The sequence below is a fragment of the Schistocerca americana genome, chromosome 1, assembly GCF_021461395.2.
Source record: "Schistocerca americana isolate TAMUIC-IGC-003095 chromosome 1, iqSchAmer2.1, whole genome shotgun sequence".
Classification (NCBI taxonomy): domain Eukaryota; kingdom Metazoa; phylum Arthropoda; class Insecta; order Orthoptera; family Acrididae; genus Schistocerca; species Schistocerca americana.
In genome coordinates, this window is record NC_060119.1 from 680,053,887 (window position 1) to 680,077,560 (window position 23,674).

The following is a 23,674-nucleotide window of genomic DNA, read 5'->3' on the forward strand; positions in this document are numbered from 1 at the left end:
GCCTAAGCGACTGAGTAAAATCGGCCAGCGTAGTAGCACAGCGGCCAGGGCAGGTGGCGCTCATGTCGCGAACTATGTGCCGATAGGCGTACTGAAGTAACATTTGAAACATCAATATTAAATGCGTTCTTAAATAGAGTGATAATAAATAAATTGGCAAGCATTTAACACTCCCGTTATGACATTGTGGGAGGTATAGGAACAATAACGTAGATACATACATCAAAAAGACAGGTGGCGCTTCCGCCGTGAGTTACATGCAGTGGTCTATATAGCCAAAATATAAAGTTATATTACCATATTAGTGAAGCCCATAGAACGTATATAAGTCAAAACATCAAGAACAATCAGTAATGGCTTTTAAGAAAATTACGAGACCTGGTCTACAATCCAGTTACTACGTGATATAGAATAAGAGAAAATTACATGAGGGCCGCTGTAGTGGCAGCCATACATCGTGAAAAGAACACATTATATAAACGATAGTAAACTGGAAGATTTGAAAGTGCATTATAGCTTCCTGAGGAAATAGACTACTGAGGTTACTAGCATTAATGTTATATATTACACAGTACGGGTTTAAAGCCTTCGAAACTGGAAGATTTGAAAGTGCATTATAGCTTCCTGAGGAAATAGACTACTGAGGTTACTAGCATTAATGTTATATATTACACAGTACGGGTTTAAAGCCTTCGAAAAATTGTTTACAGGCAAGGTTCAACTGATCATTCAGAATATTGCCGTCTTTGAGCTCTAGATGTTTAAAAATAAATAGCTCTTCCCACAGATCTAGTCTCCGTCCTTTGACCTGTCTATGTAGGATAACTGTGTCTTCTAACTGTTTAGGCGTATGGCCGGTTATCAAGAGGTGTTCAGCAAAGGTAGAGTTGCGAATATTCGTTCCTTTTTTACCTAACAGATGTTCTTTATATCGTGTTTTCACAGCTCTGCCGGTTTGACCAATATAATAAGAGGGGCAGTTATTACAGGTTAGCTTGTAAATACCTGAATTAGAAAACCAATCGCTGACAATCTCTACTGACTGTACAAGATTTCTTTTTAAACTGTTATCTGTAGAAAAGGAGACGTTACAGTTATATTTTTTATTTAGAAGACGTTTAATCCTATACGATAAGTTACCCAGGAAAGGGTAAGGTTTATTATTTATCAATTGCCATTTTTATTAATCCACAGCGGAGGCAGCCAGAAGCATTTGCGTCGTGCATGAGGATAATAGCAATGGTCAGACCATAGCAAGAAAATGGTTTTGTCGATTTAAGGAGGATCGTTTTGACATTACTGATTCTCCACGTTCAGGAACATCTTCGGGATTTGATGAAGATCGTTTAAACGCATTAATCCACAATGATCCACGTCAGTGTGCTCGAGAATTGGCAGATGTTATGAACTATGATCGTCCCACCATCGTGCAAGGTTTCCATACAATACGGAACATTCAAAAAATTGGTGAATAGATACCGCTTGCTCTAAGCCAAAATCACAAAAGTCAGCGTGTGGACGTACGTGTATCACTGCTTGCACGTCATCAGTTGTCTCGTGAACAACGTCGACCAGTCACATCCTGGTGACGACAAATGGTGTCTCTATGCTAATATAAGGAACAACCTTCAAGGACATTCCTTTCCTGCGAACATGGTTATACGAGTTCTTCTCCTCAAAATCACGTGATTTCTACTTTCACGGAATCGAAAAGTTACGCCAGCGTTGGCAGACTGTTGTAAATAGTGGAGGAGAATATATTATTGACGATTAAAGCCTCTATTATGTGTATCTGTTGTGTTTATTAAACTTGTGGAAAAATGCTACGAACTATACACCGACCCAACATACAGATATCTCTGTTAATGGATCTCCCACACTGTCTGCCTTTGCGAATCTTGGTCTATCCTTGGACAGAACAAAGGGAAGGTTGGTAACGCCCAATATTTGGGCGGAAATCTTTTCCTCTGTTGGTTGTCACACGACGTGACGTCAGTGAACCTGCGCTCCAGTTACACCTTTGAATGGAACACGTTGGCCGAAGGAATCCGGCCGACACCGGTAAGTGTCCGAAACCAGACTAAATTAGGCAGTTGTTTTGATAGGAAGTCATTTACATTCATTCCAGCATGCAGTCAGCAGCATTCGTGAACTGACACGGACGGTGCTTCTGGCGTGGCAGAAAAAAAAATCCCTAAAGATGACACTCGAAGGCTGTTTGCTTCCATACCATAAAGAACACAAGAAAGTATGCTTGATTTTGGGGCTCTCAGTTTGTAATGATGCTTATGGTGGACATCAGCTCCAAATGGAATAAATGTTTATTCGTTTAATATTCTGTATGTGAAGAACATCTCTTCAAAGTTTGGCTAGTATCAAGTTGGAGTTTCATCGAATAACACTACATTTCCATCTGCGTATTTTCAACATTGATGTATGTTTATTATTTATTTATCTACTCTGAACAAATTGAGACATTTTATTGACTGTTAACTTACAATCATTACTCCAGCAATAGAAAAGTTAATTTTGGTAGATGCTTACTTGACGACGGGCGGAGCGTGCGGCCGAAGCGTGGAAGAGTGAAGCGCCGACATCTCCTCCTGGGTGAGTGACACTCGGCTGCAACACAACACGTGAGTCCGCTCATTACGGTGTCTGCTTCAGCCGACTGATTCAAGGGAGTGCAAACAAATGATAGCTTAAGAGTCGAGAAAAGGAAGATCTCGGAGAGAGCGGAACTGGTGCTGGAATTCGAGCAACGGTGGGACGAAACTGGTGTGATGTGCACAATATCAACTACAGATGAATCAATGAGTTGTTAAGGTGATTACGAAACATTTGCCATGTTCTAAGATTCGACGCGTTGAATATTTCGTGCATAAACTACAAATTGCAAAATATTTAGACGTTATTATAGTAGTTGAAAGAGCCGCTCGCTGCCGGTCTGTAGTATTTTCTTGACAATATTAATGAACCACAACTGCAACGACGTGTACGTTTCGGAGGGCTTCCCAAATTTTAAAGTTTCCTGTGTCGAAGCTCTGGTACTTACGGTAGAACGGCGGCGATAATCATCCTTTAGATATGAGACGTTTGGCACTTACACATTCTCAGCCGCAACAACATTTGTTAGACAGTTGAACAATGCGAAATTACGAACTTTACAAACAGAGAACTCGAGAGTTGAACATTTGTTTTAATAATTCGATTTTCTTAGACCTATACACACTTTCGAGCTGGCGATGGATTAATAGCTTACAACCGCTCGGGAAGCCCCGTGAACCTGACAACTGACGGTGACAGTACTAGGATACTAAAGCCACCGAACGCGAAACGTGCTTGATGAAGTGCACATTTCTCTTGCACTCCGAGAATAAGGCTACGCTAGACAGTCCAAGTGATAGGGAGCCACGCTGATCCACGACTGCTTTACGTCCACATGTAGGCTTCAAATTGTGCACATCCCTCTCGACAGAACCCCAGGTGGGGTTCCGAAAAGAACTGAGGACAGATGAAATAACCCCATCTCTCGGAATGTTCATCAATCGATACTGACAGAATGCGGAAGTGAGCGTAATACAATAATGCAGTGTATTATTTAACTAGCCTCCAGGTTAGCAAAAGGAGGAGGAACTGGTGCATAAGGCTTGTCAGCCTGTATCCTGTTGTAATCATATATGAGGGACGATGGCACACATGTTAGGCGTCCTATCTCGGAGAAAGTAAACGTTTTACGTACGCTGTTCCTTCTTTCTTAGCGACGGACAATGGAGACATCAGCTGTGAAATATTGTGCTATCTGAAACTAAGGCTATTCTCTTATTAATATTCTTCCTGTTAGTTGTGTTTATTGTTTTAATGTATTTGCTACAGACCTCGAAGCAACTAAGACTTCATCTTCAGGCACTTAAGCCACGTCATCGATGTGATATACCATCTTGTTAATGTCCCAGAGCAGCTTCTAGTGTAGAAAGTATAAACAAAATGAAGATACTATTGTTAATTACCAGACTGTTGGCGAGACTGTGCCATTGCCACTTATGATTTCTACGCCGTCGTACCTCGCCACTCTAGGGCAACGACATTTTGTGCGACACTTGAGTCCACACAGCATTTTTCCATGTGTGCCGCGCGTCCACTCAATAGTTACAATGTGAGCCACTCCTTCAGCAGTACCCGTGAGGGTCGGTGGCTTCTCTCACAGCGACGAAATTTTTCTGTATTAATGTGGCTGCTTCTTTGTCCAGCACTGAACTGGAGGGATATCTGCCTGTCTGCTATTATAATTCGAGCTATTCGATGGCGACTGGCGTTGTTTGTACCTTGACGGGGATGGCAGTTTACTATGGCGGCGACAGTTTCTCCGGAATCACGGCATACTCGGTAGTCCGTTCATGCCGTAGTCCGCGACAAGTCAATGAAAGATTGTTTAGAGTTGTAATAGTTCCACGTGGGTTTGGCACGTGTGAATGCAGACAGTGTGTGATATCTCCAATCTCTCTCTCTCTTGTGCTCGATTATTAACATGACATCCAGAACAGTCTTTCATGACACCTTTGTCTCGCGCCGTTACTATCACCTACTGGTGTTTGCTGCTAAATTATTTTATTGATAGTCTCACGACAAGCAATTATCTGGTTATGTTTGATAACAAATATTAATGAAATAACTACACTAATGGCCATTAAAATTGCTACACCAAGAAGATGACGTGCTACAGACGCGAAATTTAGCCGACGGGAAGAAGGTGCAGTGATACGCAAATGATTAGCTTTTCAGAGCATTCACACAAGGTTGGCACCGGTGGCGACACCTACAACGTGCTGACATGAGGAAAGTTTCCAACCGATTTCTCATACACAAACAGCAGTTGACCGGCGTTGCCTGGTGAAACGTTGTTGTGATGCCTCGTGTAAGGAGGAGAAATGCGTACCATCACGTTTTCGACTTTGATAAAGGTCGGATTGTAGCCTATCGCGATTGCGGTTTATCGTATCGCGACATTGCTGCTCGCCTTGGTCGAGATCCAATTACTGTTAGCAGAATATGGCATCGGTGGGTTCAGGAGGGTAATACGGAACGCCGTGCTGGATCCCAACGGCCTCGTATCACTAGCAGTCGAGGTGACAGGCATCTTATCCGCATGGCTGTAACGGATAGTGCAGCCACGTCTCGATCCCTGAGTCAACAGATGGGGACGTTTGCAAGACAACAACCATCTGAATGAATAGTTGGACGACGTTTGCAGCAGCATGGACTATTAGCTCGGAGACCGTGGCTGCAGTTACCCTTGACGCTGCATCACAGACAGGAGCGCCTGCGATGGTGTACTCAACGACGAACCTGGGTGCACGAATGGCAAAACGTCATTTTTTCGGATGAATACAGATTCTGTTTACACCATCATGATGGTCGCATCCGTGTTTGGCGACATCGAGGTGAACGCACATTGGAAGCGTGTATTCGTCATCGCCACTGGCCTATCACCCGGCATGATGGTATGGGGTGCCATTGGTTACACGTCTCTGTCACCTCTTGTTCACATTGACGGCGCTTTGAACAGTGGACGTTACATTTCAGATGTGTTACGACCCGCAATAAATGATCGATCCGTGCGAAACCCTACATTTCACCAGGATAATCCACAATCGCATGTTGCAGGTCCTGTACGGGCCTTTCTGGATACAGGAAATGTTCGACTGCTGCCCTGGCCAGCACATTCTCCAGATCTCTCAGCAACGTCTGGTCAATGGTGGCGAGGAACTGGCTCGCCACAATACGCCAGTCACTACTCTTGATGAACTGTGGTATCGTGTTGAAGCTGCATGAGCAGCTGTACCTGTACACCTGTATATATCTCCATCAAAGTCAGGTGCTTGAAAGGTTGAAGTGCCATTGTGGGGTGACAGGTAGTGAGCGTTGCTGGGGACTCTCCCACGTGTTCACACGGGCCGCCAGAGATAGCTATCCCTCATACACCATTACACGGCCGCAGAAGGCCTTCTGCGACACGTTAGCCTTGCGGCGTGGCAGCGTCCGCCTCTATTACGAGTGCAAAACCTGCTCGATGCGAAACGGCTGCACGAGTGCCTAGCGAGCGGGAAGATATTCCTTATAAGCGCGTTTGGAGCAACTATTTTGCCTGTGAATCCCTAACACCATATAGCATTAATTTATTCGCGCAATATTCCAATAACGGTATTTTGTCACACTATCACTTTACCTAACGAACACATAGAGACGAAATCGTCGAATACTTCAGTTGGTCATCGGACGGTAACTCCGAAAAATATATTGTCACATTGATTCGTCTACTCAAATTGAAATTAAAAATATCATCCCTTTCCATGTCAAAAAGTAGCTCGAACGATTATTAGTGCTTCCACTTCTTGATTATAGCGACGTTATCGTACAAAGTCTTTCACAAATAAATTTTTTTGGTTACACCTGGGGATGGACTCTTTTGTATGATTAATTTGTAATTTTCGTCTTTTCGACCACAATAATAAGAGAAAGTACTTTCAGTAGTAACCATGATTGTTATAATAAAGTCATCTCTTGAGAACTGAGATCTGTAAGAAGAAGATTTTTACATGTTTGTTTACACGGTACGAGGTTCTGGATCAGGTGCTTTTCAGGAAGGAGAGACGTTCCAGCAACATGTGTCACAGAATCCGTTCAGCGGACAGTCTTTTTCATCTTTAGTACATGACTTAAGTGGTTTATACTACTCTTCATACAGAAACCAATTCCTGAGGGAATTGCAATAAATGAAGTTCACGTGTCAGTGTAGTCTTTACAACACAGTTTTTCGGTTCCGAAGAGCTGTAATGAGTTCATGTACTGACAGTAAAATGTTGTTTTTTAATCTCGATAAGGACGTTACGTTATAGCGACTGGAAGCTCATGGGTACAACTGTTTTTAGTGAACTAATTTCTTGTCTTGTTAGTCGCTTGGTGACGTACCCAAGTCTACCACCTGAATACCGCCATATAACGGAAGAAAAATGAAAGATACGGCTAAGACACGAACAACATGCGGAACAAAGGTTCGATTTCCGTCTGTCTGCTGGTACATAATATTACAACTAGCAACCACAGCACACGACACTTGCAGCCTCAGGAACAAGGTCCAAGGCCGGGACACAGTTCGCTGCAAGAAGCAGCGGCAGCCTTTAGACACGGGGAAGAGCGAGTAAGGACGCTGGAGTCGACTTGTGTCTTTTTATATCCTGCGAGTATGTTTGAAAAATTTCACTTGAAGGTGTAGTACCGGACATACTTCACGTTCAGAAATGACAAAACAAAATGAATTCCAGTTCGTGAAGCGTATTCCACGGCGAGATAAATAAAATATCATTGCATATATCAGTCATGGTGCTATGATACAAACAGCTTTTGCAACTTTTTTGAATTAAAGAATGCGATCAGAGAATTAGCGCTTTTTGTGAACCTTGTTGTCAAAAATCTGAAACTGGTTTGATGCAGCTCTCCACGCTAAACTACTTTGTGCAAGATCTTTCACATCTGCATCAGGCGCAGATCTAAGGAGAGTCATGGCAAACCATCCCTCGCTCCCACCCCCCCCCCTCCCCTTACCCAAAAGAAAAAATACATTTAAGCTTTCATATTTCTACGTGTATCGATTCTCAAATTACTTAGATAAATTTTGGGAAGTAAAGTAGTATGAAGACAGTTTAAAAATAGCATGGAATTCCGCAAAAATACAGCTGCGTTTAACGCAGGATACTGTTCAGTGGTTTGCTGGAGGGTGCCAAAGCGATGTACTAAGCATCAACCATAGGGAATTATTATTATTATCTTTCCTTTCTCAGACCTTAGGTCTGGTTCGGAATGAAAGTGACGCGGACCTTGATCAAGCGTCACTTCCTTTTAACTGTACGGTATATGTTACATTGCGTTTAGGAACTTTCGGGTAATTGAACATGTATCAATAATTACGGATTTCTGAAGTTGTATATATAAGTTTGGATGTAGCTGTATTGCATTGATGTACTGGTGGATATTGCGTGGTATGACTCCTGTAGTTGAAAGTATAATTGGTATAATGTCAACTTTATCCTGATGCCACATGTCCTTGACATCCTCAGCCAGTTGGATGTATTTTTCAATTTTTTCTCCTGTTTTCTTCTGTATATTTGCTGTATTGGGTATGGATATTTCAATTAGTTGTGTTAATTTCTTCTTTTTATTGGTGAGTATGATGTCAGGTTTGTTATGTGGCGTTGTTTTATCTGTTATAATGGTTCTGTTCCAGTATAATTTGTATTCATCATTCTCCAGTACATTTTGTGGTGTATACTTGTATGTAGGAACGTGTTGTTTTAAAAGTTTATGTTGTAAGGCAAGCTGTTGATGTATTGTTTTTGCGACGTTGTCATGTCTTCTGGGGTATTCTGTATTCGCTAGTATTGTACATCCGCTTGTGATGTGATCTACTGTTTCTATTTGTTGTTTACAAAGTCTGCATTTATCCGTTGTGGTATTGGGATCTTTAATAATATGCTTGCTGTAATATCTGGTGTTTATTGTTTGATCCTGTATTGCAATCATGAATCCTTCTGTCTCACTGTATATATTGCCTCTTCTTAGCCATGTGTTGGATACGTCTTGATCGATGTGTGGCTGTGTTAGATGATACGGGTGCTTGCCATGTAGTGTTTTCTTTTTCCAATTTACTTTCTTTGTATCTGTTGATGTTATGTGATCTAAAGGGTTGTAGAGGTGGTTATGAAATTGTAGTGGTGTAGCCGATGTATTTATGTGGGTGATTGCTTTGTGTATTTTGCTAGTTTCTGCTCGTTCTAGAAAGAATTTTCTTAAATTGTCTACCTGTCCATAATGTAGGTTTTTTATGTCGATAAATCCCCTTCCTCCTTCCTTTCTGCTTAATGTGAATCTTTCTGTTACTGAATGTATGTGATGTATTCTATATTTGTGGCATTGTGATCGTGTAAGTGTATTGAGTGCTTCTAGGTCTGTGTTACTCCATTTCACTACTCCAAATGAGTAGGTCAATATTGGTATAGCATAGGTATTTATAGCTTTTGTCTTGTTTCTTGCTGTCAATTCTGTTTTCAGTATTTTTGTTAGTCTTTGTCTATATTTTTCTTTTAGCTCTTCCTTAATATTTCTATCATCTATTCCTATTTTTTGTCTGTATCCTAGATATTTATAGGCATCTGTTTTTTCCATCGCTTCTATGCAGTCGCTGTGGTTATCCAATATGTAATCTTCTTGTTTAGTGTGGTTTCCCTTGACTATGCTATTTTTCTTACATTTGTCTGTTCCAAAAGCCATATTTATATCATTGCTAAATACTTCTGTTATCTTTAGTAATTGGTTGAGTTGTTGATTTGTTGCTGCCAGTAGTTTTAGATCATCCATGTATAGCAAATGTGTGATTTTGTGTGGGTATGTTCCAGTAATATTGTAACCATAATTTGTATTATTTAGCATGTTGGATAGTGGGTTCAGAGCAAGGCAGAACCAGAAAGGACTTAATGAATCTCCTTGGTATATTCCACGCTTAATCTGTATTGGCTGTGATGTGATATTATTTGAATTTGTTTGGATATTAAGTGTGGTTTTCCAGTTTTTCATTACTATGTTTAGGAACTGTATCAATTTAGGATCTACTTTATATATTTCCAATATTTGTAGTAACCATGAGTGGGGTACACTATCAAAAGCTTTTTGGTAATCGATGTATGCGTAGTGTAGCGACCTTTGTTTAGTTTTAGCTTGATATGTCACCTCTGCATCTATTATCAGTTGCTCTTTACATCCTCGTGCTCCTTTGCAACAGCCTTTTTGTTCTTCATTTATAATTTTGTTCTGTGTTGTATGTGTCACTAGTTTCTGTTTAATGACTGAAGTAAATATTTTGTATATTGTTGGTAGGCATGTTATGGGCCGATATTTAGCTGGGTTCGCTGTGTCTGCTTGATCTTTAGGTTTCAGATAAGTTATTCCATGTGTAAGTGTATCAGGGAATGTGTATGGGTCTGCAATGTAACTGTTAAATAATTTAGTTGGATGTGAATGTGTTGAGGTGAACTTCTTTAACCAGAAATTTGCTATTTTGTCATTTCCAGGGGCTTTCCAATTGTGAGTAGAATTAATTGCTTGGGTGACTTCATGTTGCAAAATTGTCACTTCAGGCATTTGTGGTATCATCTTGTATGTGTCTGTTTCTGCTTGTATCCACCGTGCATGCCTGTTATGTTGTACCGGGTTTGACCATATGTTGCTCCAGAAGTGTTCCATGTCTGTTATGTTTGGTGGATTATTTATTTCAATGTGTGTGTTATCTATTGTCTGGTAAAATTTCTTTTGGTTTGTGTTGAATGTTTGGTTTTGTTTCCTTCTATTTTCACTTTTTTTGTATCTTCTGAGTCGTTTGGCGAATGCTTGTAATTTCTGCTTCTTTTCGTCTAATTGCTCTGTCGCTTCTTGTTGTGAGATTTTACCTAACCTTTTTCGTTTTTTTTCTGAGATTTCATTTCTTATAAATTGTGTTAGCTGTCCGATGTCTTTTCTCAGTTTTTCTATTTTGATCTGTAGCCTGTGTTGCCATGCTGGTTTTGTGGGTTTCTTCTGTGTGTTGGTTGGTTCTGATCTCTGCCTAGTGTGTATATTTAGTGTAGTGAGTGCTCCTATATATATCAGTAGTTGTAACTCTTCCATCGTTGTGTTTTCATTTATTTTGTTGTGTATGATTGTGTTGATAGTTTTTATTGTTGTTTCGACTTGTGGGTTATTTGGTGGTCTATGCAAGAATGGTCTAATGTCTGTATTTGTGTCTTTGTATTCTATATATGTTAGCTGAAATTTTTCTTCTATATCTAATATCTGTGTCACTTTGTGTTCTATTTGTGCTTGTTCTGGTGGCTGCCTTAAGATTTCGTTTTCCTCTGATTGTTTAATTGGTGTGTGCTGTTCTTTGTTTGTTTGCTCTGGGATGTTTGAGTCCATTACTGTATTTTCTTCTTCTTCTGATTGCACATTATTTTGTTCCAGTATTTGTTGTACTTGTTGTTTGATGTTATCTAATTCTGAGTGGGGTATCCTGTTATTTTTTATTATTCCACGGATCTGATCAGCTAGTCGTTGTTCTGTTAAAAATTTTAATTCTGGGGTCTGGTAATAAATGTTGTGTATACTTGTGATCTGTATCCAGTTGTGTTGGTTCCTAGGTTTGTTGCTTGGTAATAACAGAACATGAGGTGTCGATTAACTTCATCTGACCATCTCATCCTCTGTCTTTGTTTTCCTTCTAGGGTGGTTGCAGGAAGCATATCCTGCAAAACACCTCTATTTGGATTTAAATCATTTTCCAGTTGGCTAGCAGTGTCGTTACCATTGTGGGCGGGCATAGGGTTCAAGCGTCGTCCCTGACCATGACGGCGCTTGTCCGATCTTCATTAGTTCTGTCCTGAACCAACTAATCACACTAGAAGCCCTATTAGTGGTTTGTTCTTTTCGTCGCCTTTTACGACTGGCAGAACATACCGGAGGCCTATTCTTTTCCCGGGCCTCCACAGGAATTATTATTATTATTATTATTATTATTATATTTAAGCATTCTATATTATTATTATTATTATTAAATATTAGGCAATATGGGACGTTAAAAGTGGACATCAGCAAATTATGTTTGGGAATGGTGAGGGAGGAGAAAATTAGAAACTATAAGCCAATCCCTAAATCCAAGAATCCAACCCCGGATCCGTGCCTGACCACCAGCATAGCTTCTGGACACTGCATATATTCCACGTACTTACAGTATTTAAACTTTGGTACCCCACATTCCACTCCTGTCAGCAAATTACCAAACTAATTTCTTGATTACTTGCGAATTGTCCTTTCAGCCTATCCCCCCTCGGATCAATCAAGCTACATCTGAAGACAATATTTCCGCTGTCCGTCACATTTAATTTTTCGTAATGTATCAATAACATAGATAACTCAATAATGATTGCGTCAGTGTGTTTGACATTCAGAGAGAGTAATTAGCAGATTATTGCTTTATTACATGCTTATGCTAATATCTCTTTGCAACAGTCATAACTGTGAAAATCTGTTCTCTTCTCGAGGAAGAAGTAATGTATTATAAAGAAGAGGTTGGTATTCGACTACCTTAATAGGGAAGTCATTACGCCTTTTAAACTCCAAGCTGCTTCTTCTGTTTCGTTTTTTTTTTTAACGCCTTTTCTTTGAGAGAAATGCGCGGTAGGCGGTCCCCGCAGACAGCGCTCATCATAGGGTTAGGAGGTGGCCTTGGCTTTTCCATTCTTTGGTGCGGCTTTTCTTTGGAAGAAGTCTGCAGCAGACAGATTGTAGTAGACATACTAGCCAGTAAGCAGTGGTTGAGCAAAGTTCATGTAATAGTTAGCTCTCAAAGATTTTTATGTTTTGTGCTAATAATGGCGCATTTCATTGAGGAATGCCATAATTAGTACGTTCGTGGTAATAAGTCGTCTGTTGGAAACTGTAGCTGTGGAGGCAACATATTTCCAGGAAAAATGCAGTGCTGCAAGAATTGCATCATCATTATATCGAGGAGGGTTCCAAAAGGTAGACAATAGGCCTTGTTCGGATCTAAATAATACGAAACGTTAAAATACTGAGATGGCTCATTCGCACCAATCCTCAGGTGTACTGCAAATGAAAAGACAAGCTACTGACAATTATTTTGTACTTTGTGTTATTCTAAACATTCTGTGGCTGTGAGCTCAGCAACCGTGTATGCAGTTATATAAAATATAATAGCCAACCGGTTGCACACAATTAAAAAAAAAAAGAAACATCAACCAGGTTTCGATAGTTCTCTCTTCATGAGAATGGTAAAAGCTACCTCGAAAAATATATAAGATATAAATAATATACATAAAATAGATACATATGTGAAAATTCTCAACCAAAACCAGAAAACTGTACTTAGATGAAATCTCATAACAACTTTATAATTTCATCAACAGTGCTCTCGTCGAATTACATGTTTGTGTTTCATGAGTCAAGGATAAAAATCATAATAAAAAATGTAAGCCGACACTGCCATGAGGTGGACACGAGGATTAGTAGTGCCATCTAGTAACAAAACGGCAAAATTATATACATACGCGTTAAGAGCAAAATTACATGGCTGTAGGTATGCACTAGTAACACATAGTACCCAGATAATGCGCAATATGAAAATTTGCAAAAATAGTAAATGTCTTTTTACAGGTAGTTTTAAATAAAGTAAAAAACTGACAATGACAGTTAGATAAGGGAAACCGACATCCTCGACCCTACTGTAGTGAAAAATTCAAAAATCAATGTTCTAAGTAACGGCCCTAAACCTTGAAAAGTTTTTATTACGCAACTGTAATTGTTTGTTAAGAAAAAAACCGCCTTTAAGAGAGAGGTGTTTGAAAATTTTCACTCTTCAAGAATATCGAGTCTCAGTGTATGATACTGACATCTTGCAGTTCTTTGGGTTTATGCCTTGTGATTAACAAGTGGTCGGCAAATGATGACTTATGAATATTAGTATCCCTTTTTCTGGAAGATGTTCTCTAAATCTTACAGATATAGCTCGCACAGTTTGTCCTATGTAACAAGCCGGACAAGAGTTACAGACGATTTTATAAATTCCTGACTTTTGCAAATGAGATTGTGTTGAATCCAGATTGTGAATAAGACTTTTTTAGAGCCTTATTGGCGGAAAAAGCTACTTTGCAATCACATTTGTTTTGCACAAGACGCTGTATTCTGTGAGACAGGTTCAAGAAATGGTATGGAAATAAAATTTTTCTGATCTTTTCGTCATTTATGGAAACGCCCAGATTGGTGATTCTGATCTTCGTTTTATTACTGAAAATGTTACTTACTATGTTGGGTTCGTAGCCACTATTAACTGCAATGTTTTTGATCAATTTTCAATTAATGACCGAAATGATTAGAGAAATTTTAGTTCCATACAATTTCTTGGTTTTGTCTCTTACAGAATACAGCGTCATCTGCAAATCAAATGTGATTGCAAAGTAGCTTTTTCTGCCAATAATTCTCTAAAAAGTAATCTTATTCACAGTCTGTATTCAATACAGTCTCATTTGCAAAAGTCAGTTTATAAAATCGATTGTGACTCTTTCCGGCCTATTACATAGGACAAACGGAGTGGGCTATGTCTGTAAGATTTAGAGAACATCTTCCAGGAAAAAAAAGGTACTAATATTCATAATTCATACTTTGCCGACCACTTGTTAATCACAGGACATAAACCCAAACAACTGCAAGATATCAGTATCCTACACTCCGAGAAAAAAGGTCTCAGACTCAATATCCTTGAAGAATTGGGAATTTACAAACACCTCTCCCTTAAAGACGGTTTTATTCTTAACGAACAGTTAGAGTCGTTACTTAGAACTGCCTGATTTTTTTAATTTTTCACTACAGTAGCGTCGGAGATGTCGGTTTCCCTTATCCACTTGTCATTGTCAGTTTTTTACTTTATTTAAAACTACCTGTAAAAAGGCAGCTGTTTGCAAGTTTGCCGTTTTGTTACTAGATGGCACTACTAATCCTCTTGTCCACATCATGGCAGTGTCGGCTTACATGCCATTTAGTCTGACGCCTCTTACTGCGTACGTGGCGGTCTTAGCCGGCTACAGCTGTTAACTTGTGCCACCGCTTGCAGCCATGGTTTTATCATTCTGTGATAACTGTCTGTCTTTTTTATTATGATTTTTATTCTTGACTCATGGAACGCTGAAGATTGGATGGGTGGATCACGTAACTAATGAGGAGGTATTGAATAGGATTGGGGAGAAGAGAAGTTTGTGGCACAACTTGACCAGAAGAAGGGATCGGTTGGTAGGACATGTTCTGAGGCATCAAGGGATCACCAATTTAGTATTGGAGGGCAGCGTGGAGGGTAAAAATCGTAGAGGGAGACCAAGAGATGAATACACTAAGCAGATTCAGAAGGATGTAGGTTGCAGTAGGTACTGGGAGATGAAAAAGCTTGCACAGGATAGAGTAGCATGGAGAGCTGCATCAAACCAGTCTCAGGACTGAAGACCACAACAACAACATGGAACGCAAACATGTCATTTGTCGAGATCATTGTTGCTGAGGTTATAAAGTTATTATGTGATTTCATGTAAGTAAAGTTTTCTGTTTTTGGTTGATAATTTTCAAATATGTATCTATTTTATGTATATTTTTTATTTATACCTTATATATTTTTCTAGGTAGCTTTTACCATTCTAATGAAGATAGTCTTACAACTATCGAATCCTGGTTAACGTGTTTTTCTTTTTCTTTTTTTTTTATTGTGTGCAACCGGCTAGCTGACTATTACATTTTATGTAACTCTGTATTATGACAGGAGAGAAAGACCCTTTTTTGAAACAAAGTGTTATTTTGGAAACAATACAGTAAAAATTTATTATAAAAAGTCTTACATCCTGTTTACAAGCCGCGCGGCGTAGCCACGTGGTCTAGGACGCCTTGGCACGGATCGCGCGGCTCCCCCCGTCGGAGGTTCGAGTCCTCCCTCGAGCATGGGTGTGTGTGTTGTCCTTAGCGTAAGTTAGTTAAAGTCAGATTAAGTAGTATGTAAGCCTAGGGTCCGACGACCACAGCAGTTTGATCCCATAGGAACTTACCACAAATTTTCTCTTCACAAATACTTAAAATTTACTTATGCTTGAATCCCATCCAAAAATATCAGTAGTGTGCCGTGTGTGCTGGCTGAAACTACATTACGTGATCACAAGTATCCGGACACCCTCAAAAACATACGTTTTGCATATTAGATGCGTTGTGCTACCAACTACTGACAAGTACTCCATATCAGCGACCTCAGTAGTCATTAGACATCGTGAGAGTGCAAAATGGGGCGCTCCGCGGAACTCACGGACTTCGAACGTGATCAGATGATTGGGTGTCACTTGTGTCATACTTCAGTATGCGAGATATCCACACATCTAAACATCCCTAGGTCCACTGTTTCCGATGTGATAGTGAAGTGGAAAGGTGAAGGGACACGCACAGCACAAAAGAGTACAGGCCCACCTCGTCTGTTGACTGACAGAGACCGCCGAAAGTTGAAGAGGTTCGTAATGTGTAATAAGCAGACGTCTATCCAGACCATCACACAGCAATTCCAAACTGCATCAGAATCCGATGCAAGTACTATGACAGTTAGGCGGGAGGTGAGAAAACTTGGATTTCATGGTCGAGCGGCTTCTCCCACGCCACACATCACGGCGGTAAATGTCGAACGACGCCTCGCTTGGTGCAATGAGCGTAAACATTGGACGATTGAACAGTGGAAAACAGTTGTGTGGAGTGACGAATCACGGTACACAATGTGGCGATCCAATGGCAGAGTGTGGGTATGGCGAATGCCCGGTGAAAGTCGTCTGCCAGCGTGTGTAGTGACAACAGTAAAATTCGGAGGCGGTGGTGTTATGGTGTGGTTGTGTGTTTCATGGAGGGGGCTTGTATCCCTTGCTGTTTTGCGTGGCACTATCACAGCACAGGCCTACATTAATGTTTTAAACACCTTCTTCCCACTTCCCACTATTGAAGAGCAATTCGGGGATGGCGATTGCATTTTTTAACACGATCGAGCACCTGTTCATAATAAACGATCTGTGGCGGATTGGTTGCACGACAATAACATCCCTGTAAATATCTCTCCTCAGTGCAGCACTCCATGGAGAATGGTCTGCCATTCCCCAAGAAACCTCCCAGCACTTGACTGAACGTATGCCTGCGAGAGTGGAAGCTGTTATCAAGGCTAAGGGTTGGCCAACGCCATATTGAATTCCAGCATTACCGATGGAGGGCGCCACGAACTTGTAAGTCATTTTCAGCCAGGTATCCAGATACTTTCGATCACATAGTGCGTCAGACTTATATTTTGGCTATACATCCTTGTCCATGGCGGTCTTCTACCTTTGGTTGCGAAGCGTTTATCTGGTGGCTGTCGGGACGCGGAGGTGACCAGTCAGTCGGTGCACGGAGCCCCGAGGAACGGCGGTTGCTTGCTCGCTTGGAAGGACCCTTGCCGCTACCTGTGAATGCGATTTGTTTAACGGGTCCGCCGTATACAATGGGCGACCGCGGGCGTGCAGTACTGTGGATTCTGGAGACGTCGCAGCCTTACTTTACGGCAGTGAATTTGACTCATGGAGTGAATGCTTGTCACGATCCTTGGACCTTTCTGACTGAAACAGATGCTGTGCTTTGGTGTGGACATATCGATACTTTCTTGCCATTTTCCAGTTACCTCTGACAGACTATGTGCCGACAGAGTGTATAAACTGTGATAGTGGATTTCGCCATACACTGTGCTCATGTGGTTTTATACAGCTACAGATTTCTCAGGATTGTACATTGTTAATGAGCAGTTGTCTGACTGCCTTACACTGTTTCTATGGATCAGACTGCTCACCTCATTTTAATGTTGTCCTGTAATGATGGGCTGTGTATGAGTACACGTTGTTGATGCACAGTCGACGTATTAACTGGAATGCACTGACATCCATACACCCATGGACATGTTAAGATAGAATTAGTGCTTGGGACCCAGTGGATTATGCCAAGGAAGTTACTGTTCCTTTTATGGTTCTAAAAAAAAACTCAGATTTGATCTCAATGTGTTTGAAAATTTGTAAAAGGAACACGTGCATATCTAAAATGAAACTAATTCAGTTTTTTTGGATTCTAAAGTAAGCCAGTGATTGTCAGTTTAAAGAATGTGATTAGAGAGTGTTTTGCAAATATTTCTTTTTTGAACTGAGGACAAATGGAGAGTATTTGTCACCTGATCGTTTATGCTTACACTTAATTTCGTATGGAGCTAAATGCTGTAGAATTTTATTGAATTAGAGCCTTAAAACATTTTGTGGTCCTTATGGTATCTCAATTATTAGGATAGTTTTGTTGTTCAAGAGAGATTGCACCTTTGTATTTGACTGAAGTGTTCAAATATTAACCTGACCTCAATTGATTCCACCCTTTTAACTTGTTAATCTACTACTGTACAGTACAGTACATTTGGAAGCAGAGTATCGTTGATTGATTGAGAGAAGGTGGATATTTTTTGTTGCAGTGGTTTTTTTTTATTGTTTCCTTATACTGTTCTTATTTTTCAGAATGCCTGACAATGTAAAGTATCCGCCTTATTTTAGGTGTGGACAGTTAATCTATGTATTACAATGACCAAAGTTAGAGGCTAAAGGCACTGTCTATGAGCTGGTTGAAAAAGTGCTTCAAAACAGTCATTTGCGGTGGAGCAAATCATTACCGAGGCCGGTGAGGTGAGTTTGGATGCTGCTGCATGACAGGGGTGCTACAGAGTGAGGATAGTTGGACACTGAATCAAATACGGAAGTTGGAGGCCTGGTTTAAAAATTACCTGGACAGAATGAATGAGCTAGTGGGTGGGAACAAGGAACAAGTGCATAGTCTAGTAACATACTGTGATACTATTCGAGGGTGGTTTCAGACCAGTAACAGAAGAGTAAGGGTTGTTGACGGTGCAGTTAAAGTGAAAGATTAAAGTAGAGGGTGAAGCAAATGATCCTTGATACTCCATTTATGAAATTGCAGAAAGAGTTACAGGAAATTTTAAATGAATGTTCCCATTTTCCGTTGAACTCAGTTGATTGTAGAGTTGATTTTTGTATTTTAGGGTGGAGTTTCAAATGGAGTATGGACCACGGAAATGAGTGATTTAGATGCCTTGAGACTGATTGTCATTAAAGTAAAGGATTATTTGTTTGATGAAGTTTTGCAAGTGACGCAAGAAAATAGTATGCAGAAACAGTTTAGGACTACAATTTGTAGGTTAATTCCACCAAGACCACTGCAAGAGTTAATTTTTCGGCAGTAAAGACGTGAACAGGAGACTCATGAGTCAGTGATAAAGTATTTGGAGAGAGATAAAAGAAACGTGATAGCCTTGGAACTTTCATATACCAAAGAGCAAGTAAACCGTATTTTACGCCGGTTGAACCCTGATAGTAGGCACCACACGGTATGTTGTCAAATCTCCATGACAGTGACTCAATTGGATGAAGTGGTAAGGCACAAGCAGGCCATGCAGGCACAGAATTTGTGGATCGTACAGGGACAGCAAATCCGTAAAAGGAAGAGCTTGTAGAAGTAACGATTTAGAGAGGAAACAGAAGGAGCAAGACTTCAACAGAAAGGCATACTAAGAAACAGTGATTCACAAAGGTGGGTAGATAGGGGGGTCACATAAGTTAATTTGCTGGAAGTGTGGGAAGCACGTACATCTAAGAAGTGAAGGCATCGGGAAGGAAAGACGGGAACAAGAATTGTGACAGTTACTGCAAGGGGAAGGCTAACGGATTAGTGTGATAAAGAATAAAAGAATTTCACAATTGCCATTTGTGTGTGCAGCATTGAATAATGAAGCAATCTGCACCCTTCTGGATTTAGGTAGTACGATCTTGGTAGTTAATTAGAAATAGTTTCGGAGCATGAGGGAATCTGAGCGTAGAGGGAGATGGTAGCAGATAACGGACAATACTTGACGGATGATAAGTCGAGTTGAATTGTGAACATATGTTAAAATCAAGCTGATGATTGATGAGTTTTCTTGGAAGATGAGGATGAAGGTCATTGAAAATTTAGCCACTGACTATATTTCTGATTCCCCTCTGGTCAGTGGAGCAGTTTCATTATAAAATTAGGCTACAAAGAATTTTTCTGTTTAGCTGGCAAGGGCAAAGAAGCACGGTGGTGTTGGCTTGTAATGAACCCAGTGAAGAAGTAGCTAATATGGGGAAGTAAGATTCGTTAGATGACCAGTTAGTTCATTTAGATGAATTTATAAAGGATAAGGTCAAAATTGTGTGTGGCGACAATGGCAGCGGTTCTTTGTAGCTTGTGGATGCCATGTTTTCCTGTATAAAATGTAATGCAGTGTGTTTATAAGTATCTGGATGATCTGGTGATCTAGGAGTAGTTCGATTCAGGAACACATACAGCACTTACATGAGATGTTCGAGCGATTAAGAAAGGCAGTTGTGACATTCTGTGTTAGACAGTTGTTTTTGAATTTGCTTTTATGGACGTAAAATTTCAGGGGAAGGAATTTTTATTGACCAAGAGAGACTGGAAGCCACTGATCACTTCCCACAACAACTGCAGAATGTCAAACAAGATGCCAGGACAGCCGGGATGGCCAATTTTTTAGGACATTTATTAGTGGCTTTGCGGAGAAGGTAGATCTCCTTAACAGTGTAAAAAGGGATGTAAATTTATGTGGAGGACCTTCCAGAAAGCCGCATCTTTGGCCTTAAAGGACGCGTTAAGGTCAGCATCGGTACTGGCTATCCCAGATTTAAATGCTGAATTCATTTTGCAAACTGATGCATCAGGTCTAGTAACAGGAGCAGTTTTGTTGCAGGGACAGGAAGGGAATCGGAAGGTACCTACGCATCAAGGGGTTAAATGAATTGAAGGAAAGCTATTCAATCAGTTCTCCTGGTTTGTGCAGCTGGTGGATGAGTATACTTGTACTACCGAGATGGGTCGAGGCTTTGAGTCCATCTTGGCTATGGTAATCCGTTCAGCACCTTGTTCATAGTGATTCACCTACATTCTTATATTCTGAAGCTTATCAAATGCAGTTCATAGCTTGATTGTGGTGCGTGAATGTCTCGGAGAGGAGGAAATAATACTTAAACATACTAGGTGCTTCTTAAGTATCAAGTAACAATATTCATTTACATAGATAGCAATTCATCGGGTAGTCATTGTTTTGCACCAATCGACAGCACGTATAACACGAAACGGAACAGATCCTGTCCAGATTTCTGTCTAACTGACCATCCAAACCATAAGTGATCGTGTTGTGCAGCCAAAGGCACTCCATTGCATCTAGTCAGTTGTTGGGCGCATACGACAATGACGAATACAATCTGTCAATTTTCGTTCATGGAGCCTCCACACATGATGGGTACATACATCGTGATGTTGTACGTAGCGCCGTGAGTCGTCTGAAATGACGACGTGGTGCCACTGCTTTGTACGGAATTGTCGCTGTGCTCCCCACTTTGTGGGGGCTCCTCTCTGTGGTGCTGCAGACTTTATCAGGCTGTCCATGTGGGTATTTATCTGGCTGCTAACGAGCCCATTTCCTGACTCAAGGTAGGTCACGTGGCTGTATGATCTTGCACAGCCAAGCGAAGAATACGGTTGTCCTCTCGGGCGCTAAACTCATGTGACTGTTAAAATCCTGCATGGCGTTGAACGCGGTCTCTCTGAACCCATCAATTCCATGTTCGAGTGACGGTTGCGGGATCCCGACCAACGCGAGAAAAAATATCGCGGATCTGTTTTCCCACTAACTGACATTTAAATTCGATTTATGAATGAGGAACGCTCTGCGTAATCTTCCCTCGTATACAGAACATAAATGGTGTTACGCCTGCTTAATTAGTGCAGCTGCGGTGAAATGCTAATCGTTTGCATAGCGAGCCATGTAATACATTTAATGCCAGTTTCACGTTTGTAAGATGCCGCGTTCACAGTGGTGTCATTTTAATGGGTGATGATTTATCAAGCGCTGTCTGATAACAAACTCTACTACTTTTTCATCGTACTGAATTAAAAATCTATCTTTACATCTCGTCTGTTTTCGTAATTGTTTTGATCATTGTAGAAAACAACTAACTCTGCTCCTCCTTCAGAGCGCTAATAGCGAAATGATAAATAAATTACAATAACTGGTAAAGGACCCGTCTTAAGTTGCGTGGGAAGTTTTATTTATTTACTGACGACTGGTTTCGGACAGCTCGTCCTTTATCAGATTATTCAAGTATGTAAGTCTTGCGTTAAAATTAGATGTGCAATACAGGCCACAAAACATGTAAACGCCGCACTATAAAACGCAGCGTCAACACATGCTAATAGCCGTAGTGCCACGTTTACGTGTTTTGTGGTCTGTACTGCACATCTAGTTTTAACGCAAGACTTACATACATGAATTATTTGATAATGGACCAACTGTCCGAAACTAGTCATCAGTGAATAAATGAAACTTCCTACTCAATTTAAGGCGGTTCCTCTAACAATTATTGTAATCACAGGAAAGCTGCAGCCCTGTGCAACTCCAGCATGCTTGAGATACTCAAAAATGTAATTAATTTGAGAGCGAAGGAAATACTTTCCTTGTAGAGTTCTCCAATCAGCAAACCTACGGCTATTAATTCAAGAACCAAAATAAACCAGAATGAGATTTTCTCACTGCAGCGGAGTGTGCGCTGATATGAAACTTCCTGGCAGATTAAAACTGTATACCGGACCGAGACTCGAACTCGGGACCTCTGCCTTTCTCGGGCAAGTGGCCTACCAACTTTTTTTTAATTTTTATTTTTTTTCTATTTTTTTAAAATCTCATTTTGTTTGCTTTTGTTCGTTGCATCTGCTCGGGGCGGACGTCGTATGACATCCGTTTAAGCTCGTTGTTGATCGATTAACTCAGTTTTTTTTTATTACACAAGGCAGCTAAGCCTCTGACCGAACACGCTGAGCTACCGTGACGGCATCAACTGAGCTACCCAAGCACGCCTGACGTCCCGTCCTCACAGCCTTACTTCTGCCTGTATCTCGTCTCCTATCTTCCAAACTTTACAGAAGCTCTCCTGCGAACCTTGCAGAACTAGCACTCCTGAAAGAAAGGATATTGTGAAGACATGGCTTAGCCACAGCCTCGGGGATGTTTCCAGAATGAGATTTTCACTCTGCAGCACAGTGTGCGCTGATATGAATCTTCCTGGCAGATTAAAAATGCGTGTCGGACCGAGACTCGAACTCGGACCTTTGCCTTTCGCGGCCAAGTGCTCTACCAACTGAGCTGTGAGGACGGGGCGCGAGTCGTGCTTGGGTAGCTCAGTTGGTAGAGCACTTGCCCGCGAAAGGCAAAGGTCCAGAGTTCGAGTCTCGGTCCGGCACACAGTTTTAATCTGCTAGGAAGTTTCGCCACAATATAAACGATACTTTGAGATTTCCTACCCGTGCTGGTCTTAGCTGCACAGAAGACAATAAGAAAGTAGATTTTAGTGGCAGTTTATGTACTACTGCAACGAATGAGGATAATTCCTGTTATAAATCAGTCTCATAATGCACTTGTAGATTCATGCAATATTTAATTGTATCACACGGTTCATAAATTAACTGAGGTTGCCATTACGACATTCGGTAGGCATGCGTACCTGTCGAAGTTGTCCACCTCAGAGGTGTCCTCCGGCGTGACGGGCGACGGCACGGGGCTGGCGGTCACACATACCGCCCACCAGGGCGACACCTGCAACAGGAGCGTCTGGTTGGCACATTCCCATCTCTTGTAACAATGAAATCGCACAGCAAGTAGGTACGAGTGGTGCAGCTCCTAGTCTTAATAACTTCTCCTCGAGCAGATCACAACCTTCATAGATTATTTCAACCTAAATTTGTTAGCCAGATGAGTTTCGAGCAGTATTTAGGACATATTATTTTTCCCGATTTGGCGTTCTTTGTGTAATAACCAGTTTCACACACCAACTTGAAGTAGGTTTGCACTCGTGCTTTCTTAAGACAGAAAGGAGCAACAAGTTTACAGATGCTGTCAGGATTT

General features: G+C 40.9%; 1 protein-coding gene across 1 annotated transcript in view; it reads right to left on the minus strand.

Moving 5' to 3' along the window:
• The window catches only part of LOC124609007, a 99,366-nt gene that overhangs the window by 16,193 nt on the left and 59,499 nt on the right, over window positions 1-23,674 (minus strand). Inside the window, exons 2-3 of the mRNA XM_047140034.1 lie at window positions 23,274-23,365; window positions 2,545-2,622 (exon numbers count right to left, since the gene is read on the minus strand). Of these exons, the coding sequence (XP_046995990.1) occupies window positions 2,545-2,622; window positions 23,274-23,365 (170 nt within the window). The remainder of the gene's footprint in view (window positions 1-2,544; window positions 2,623-23,273; window positions 23,366-23,674) is intronic.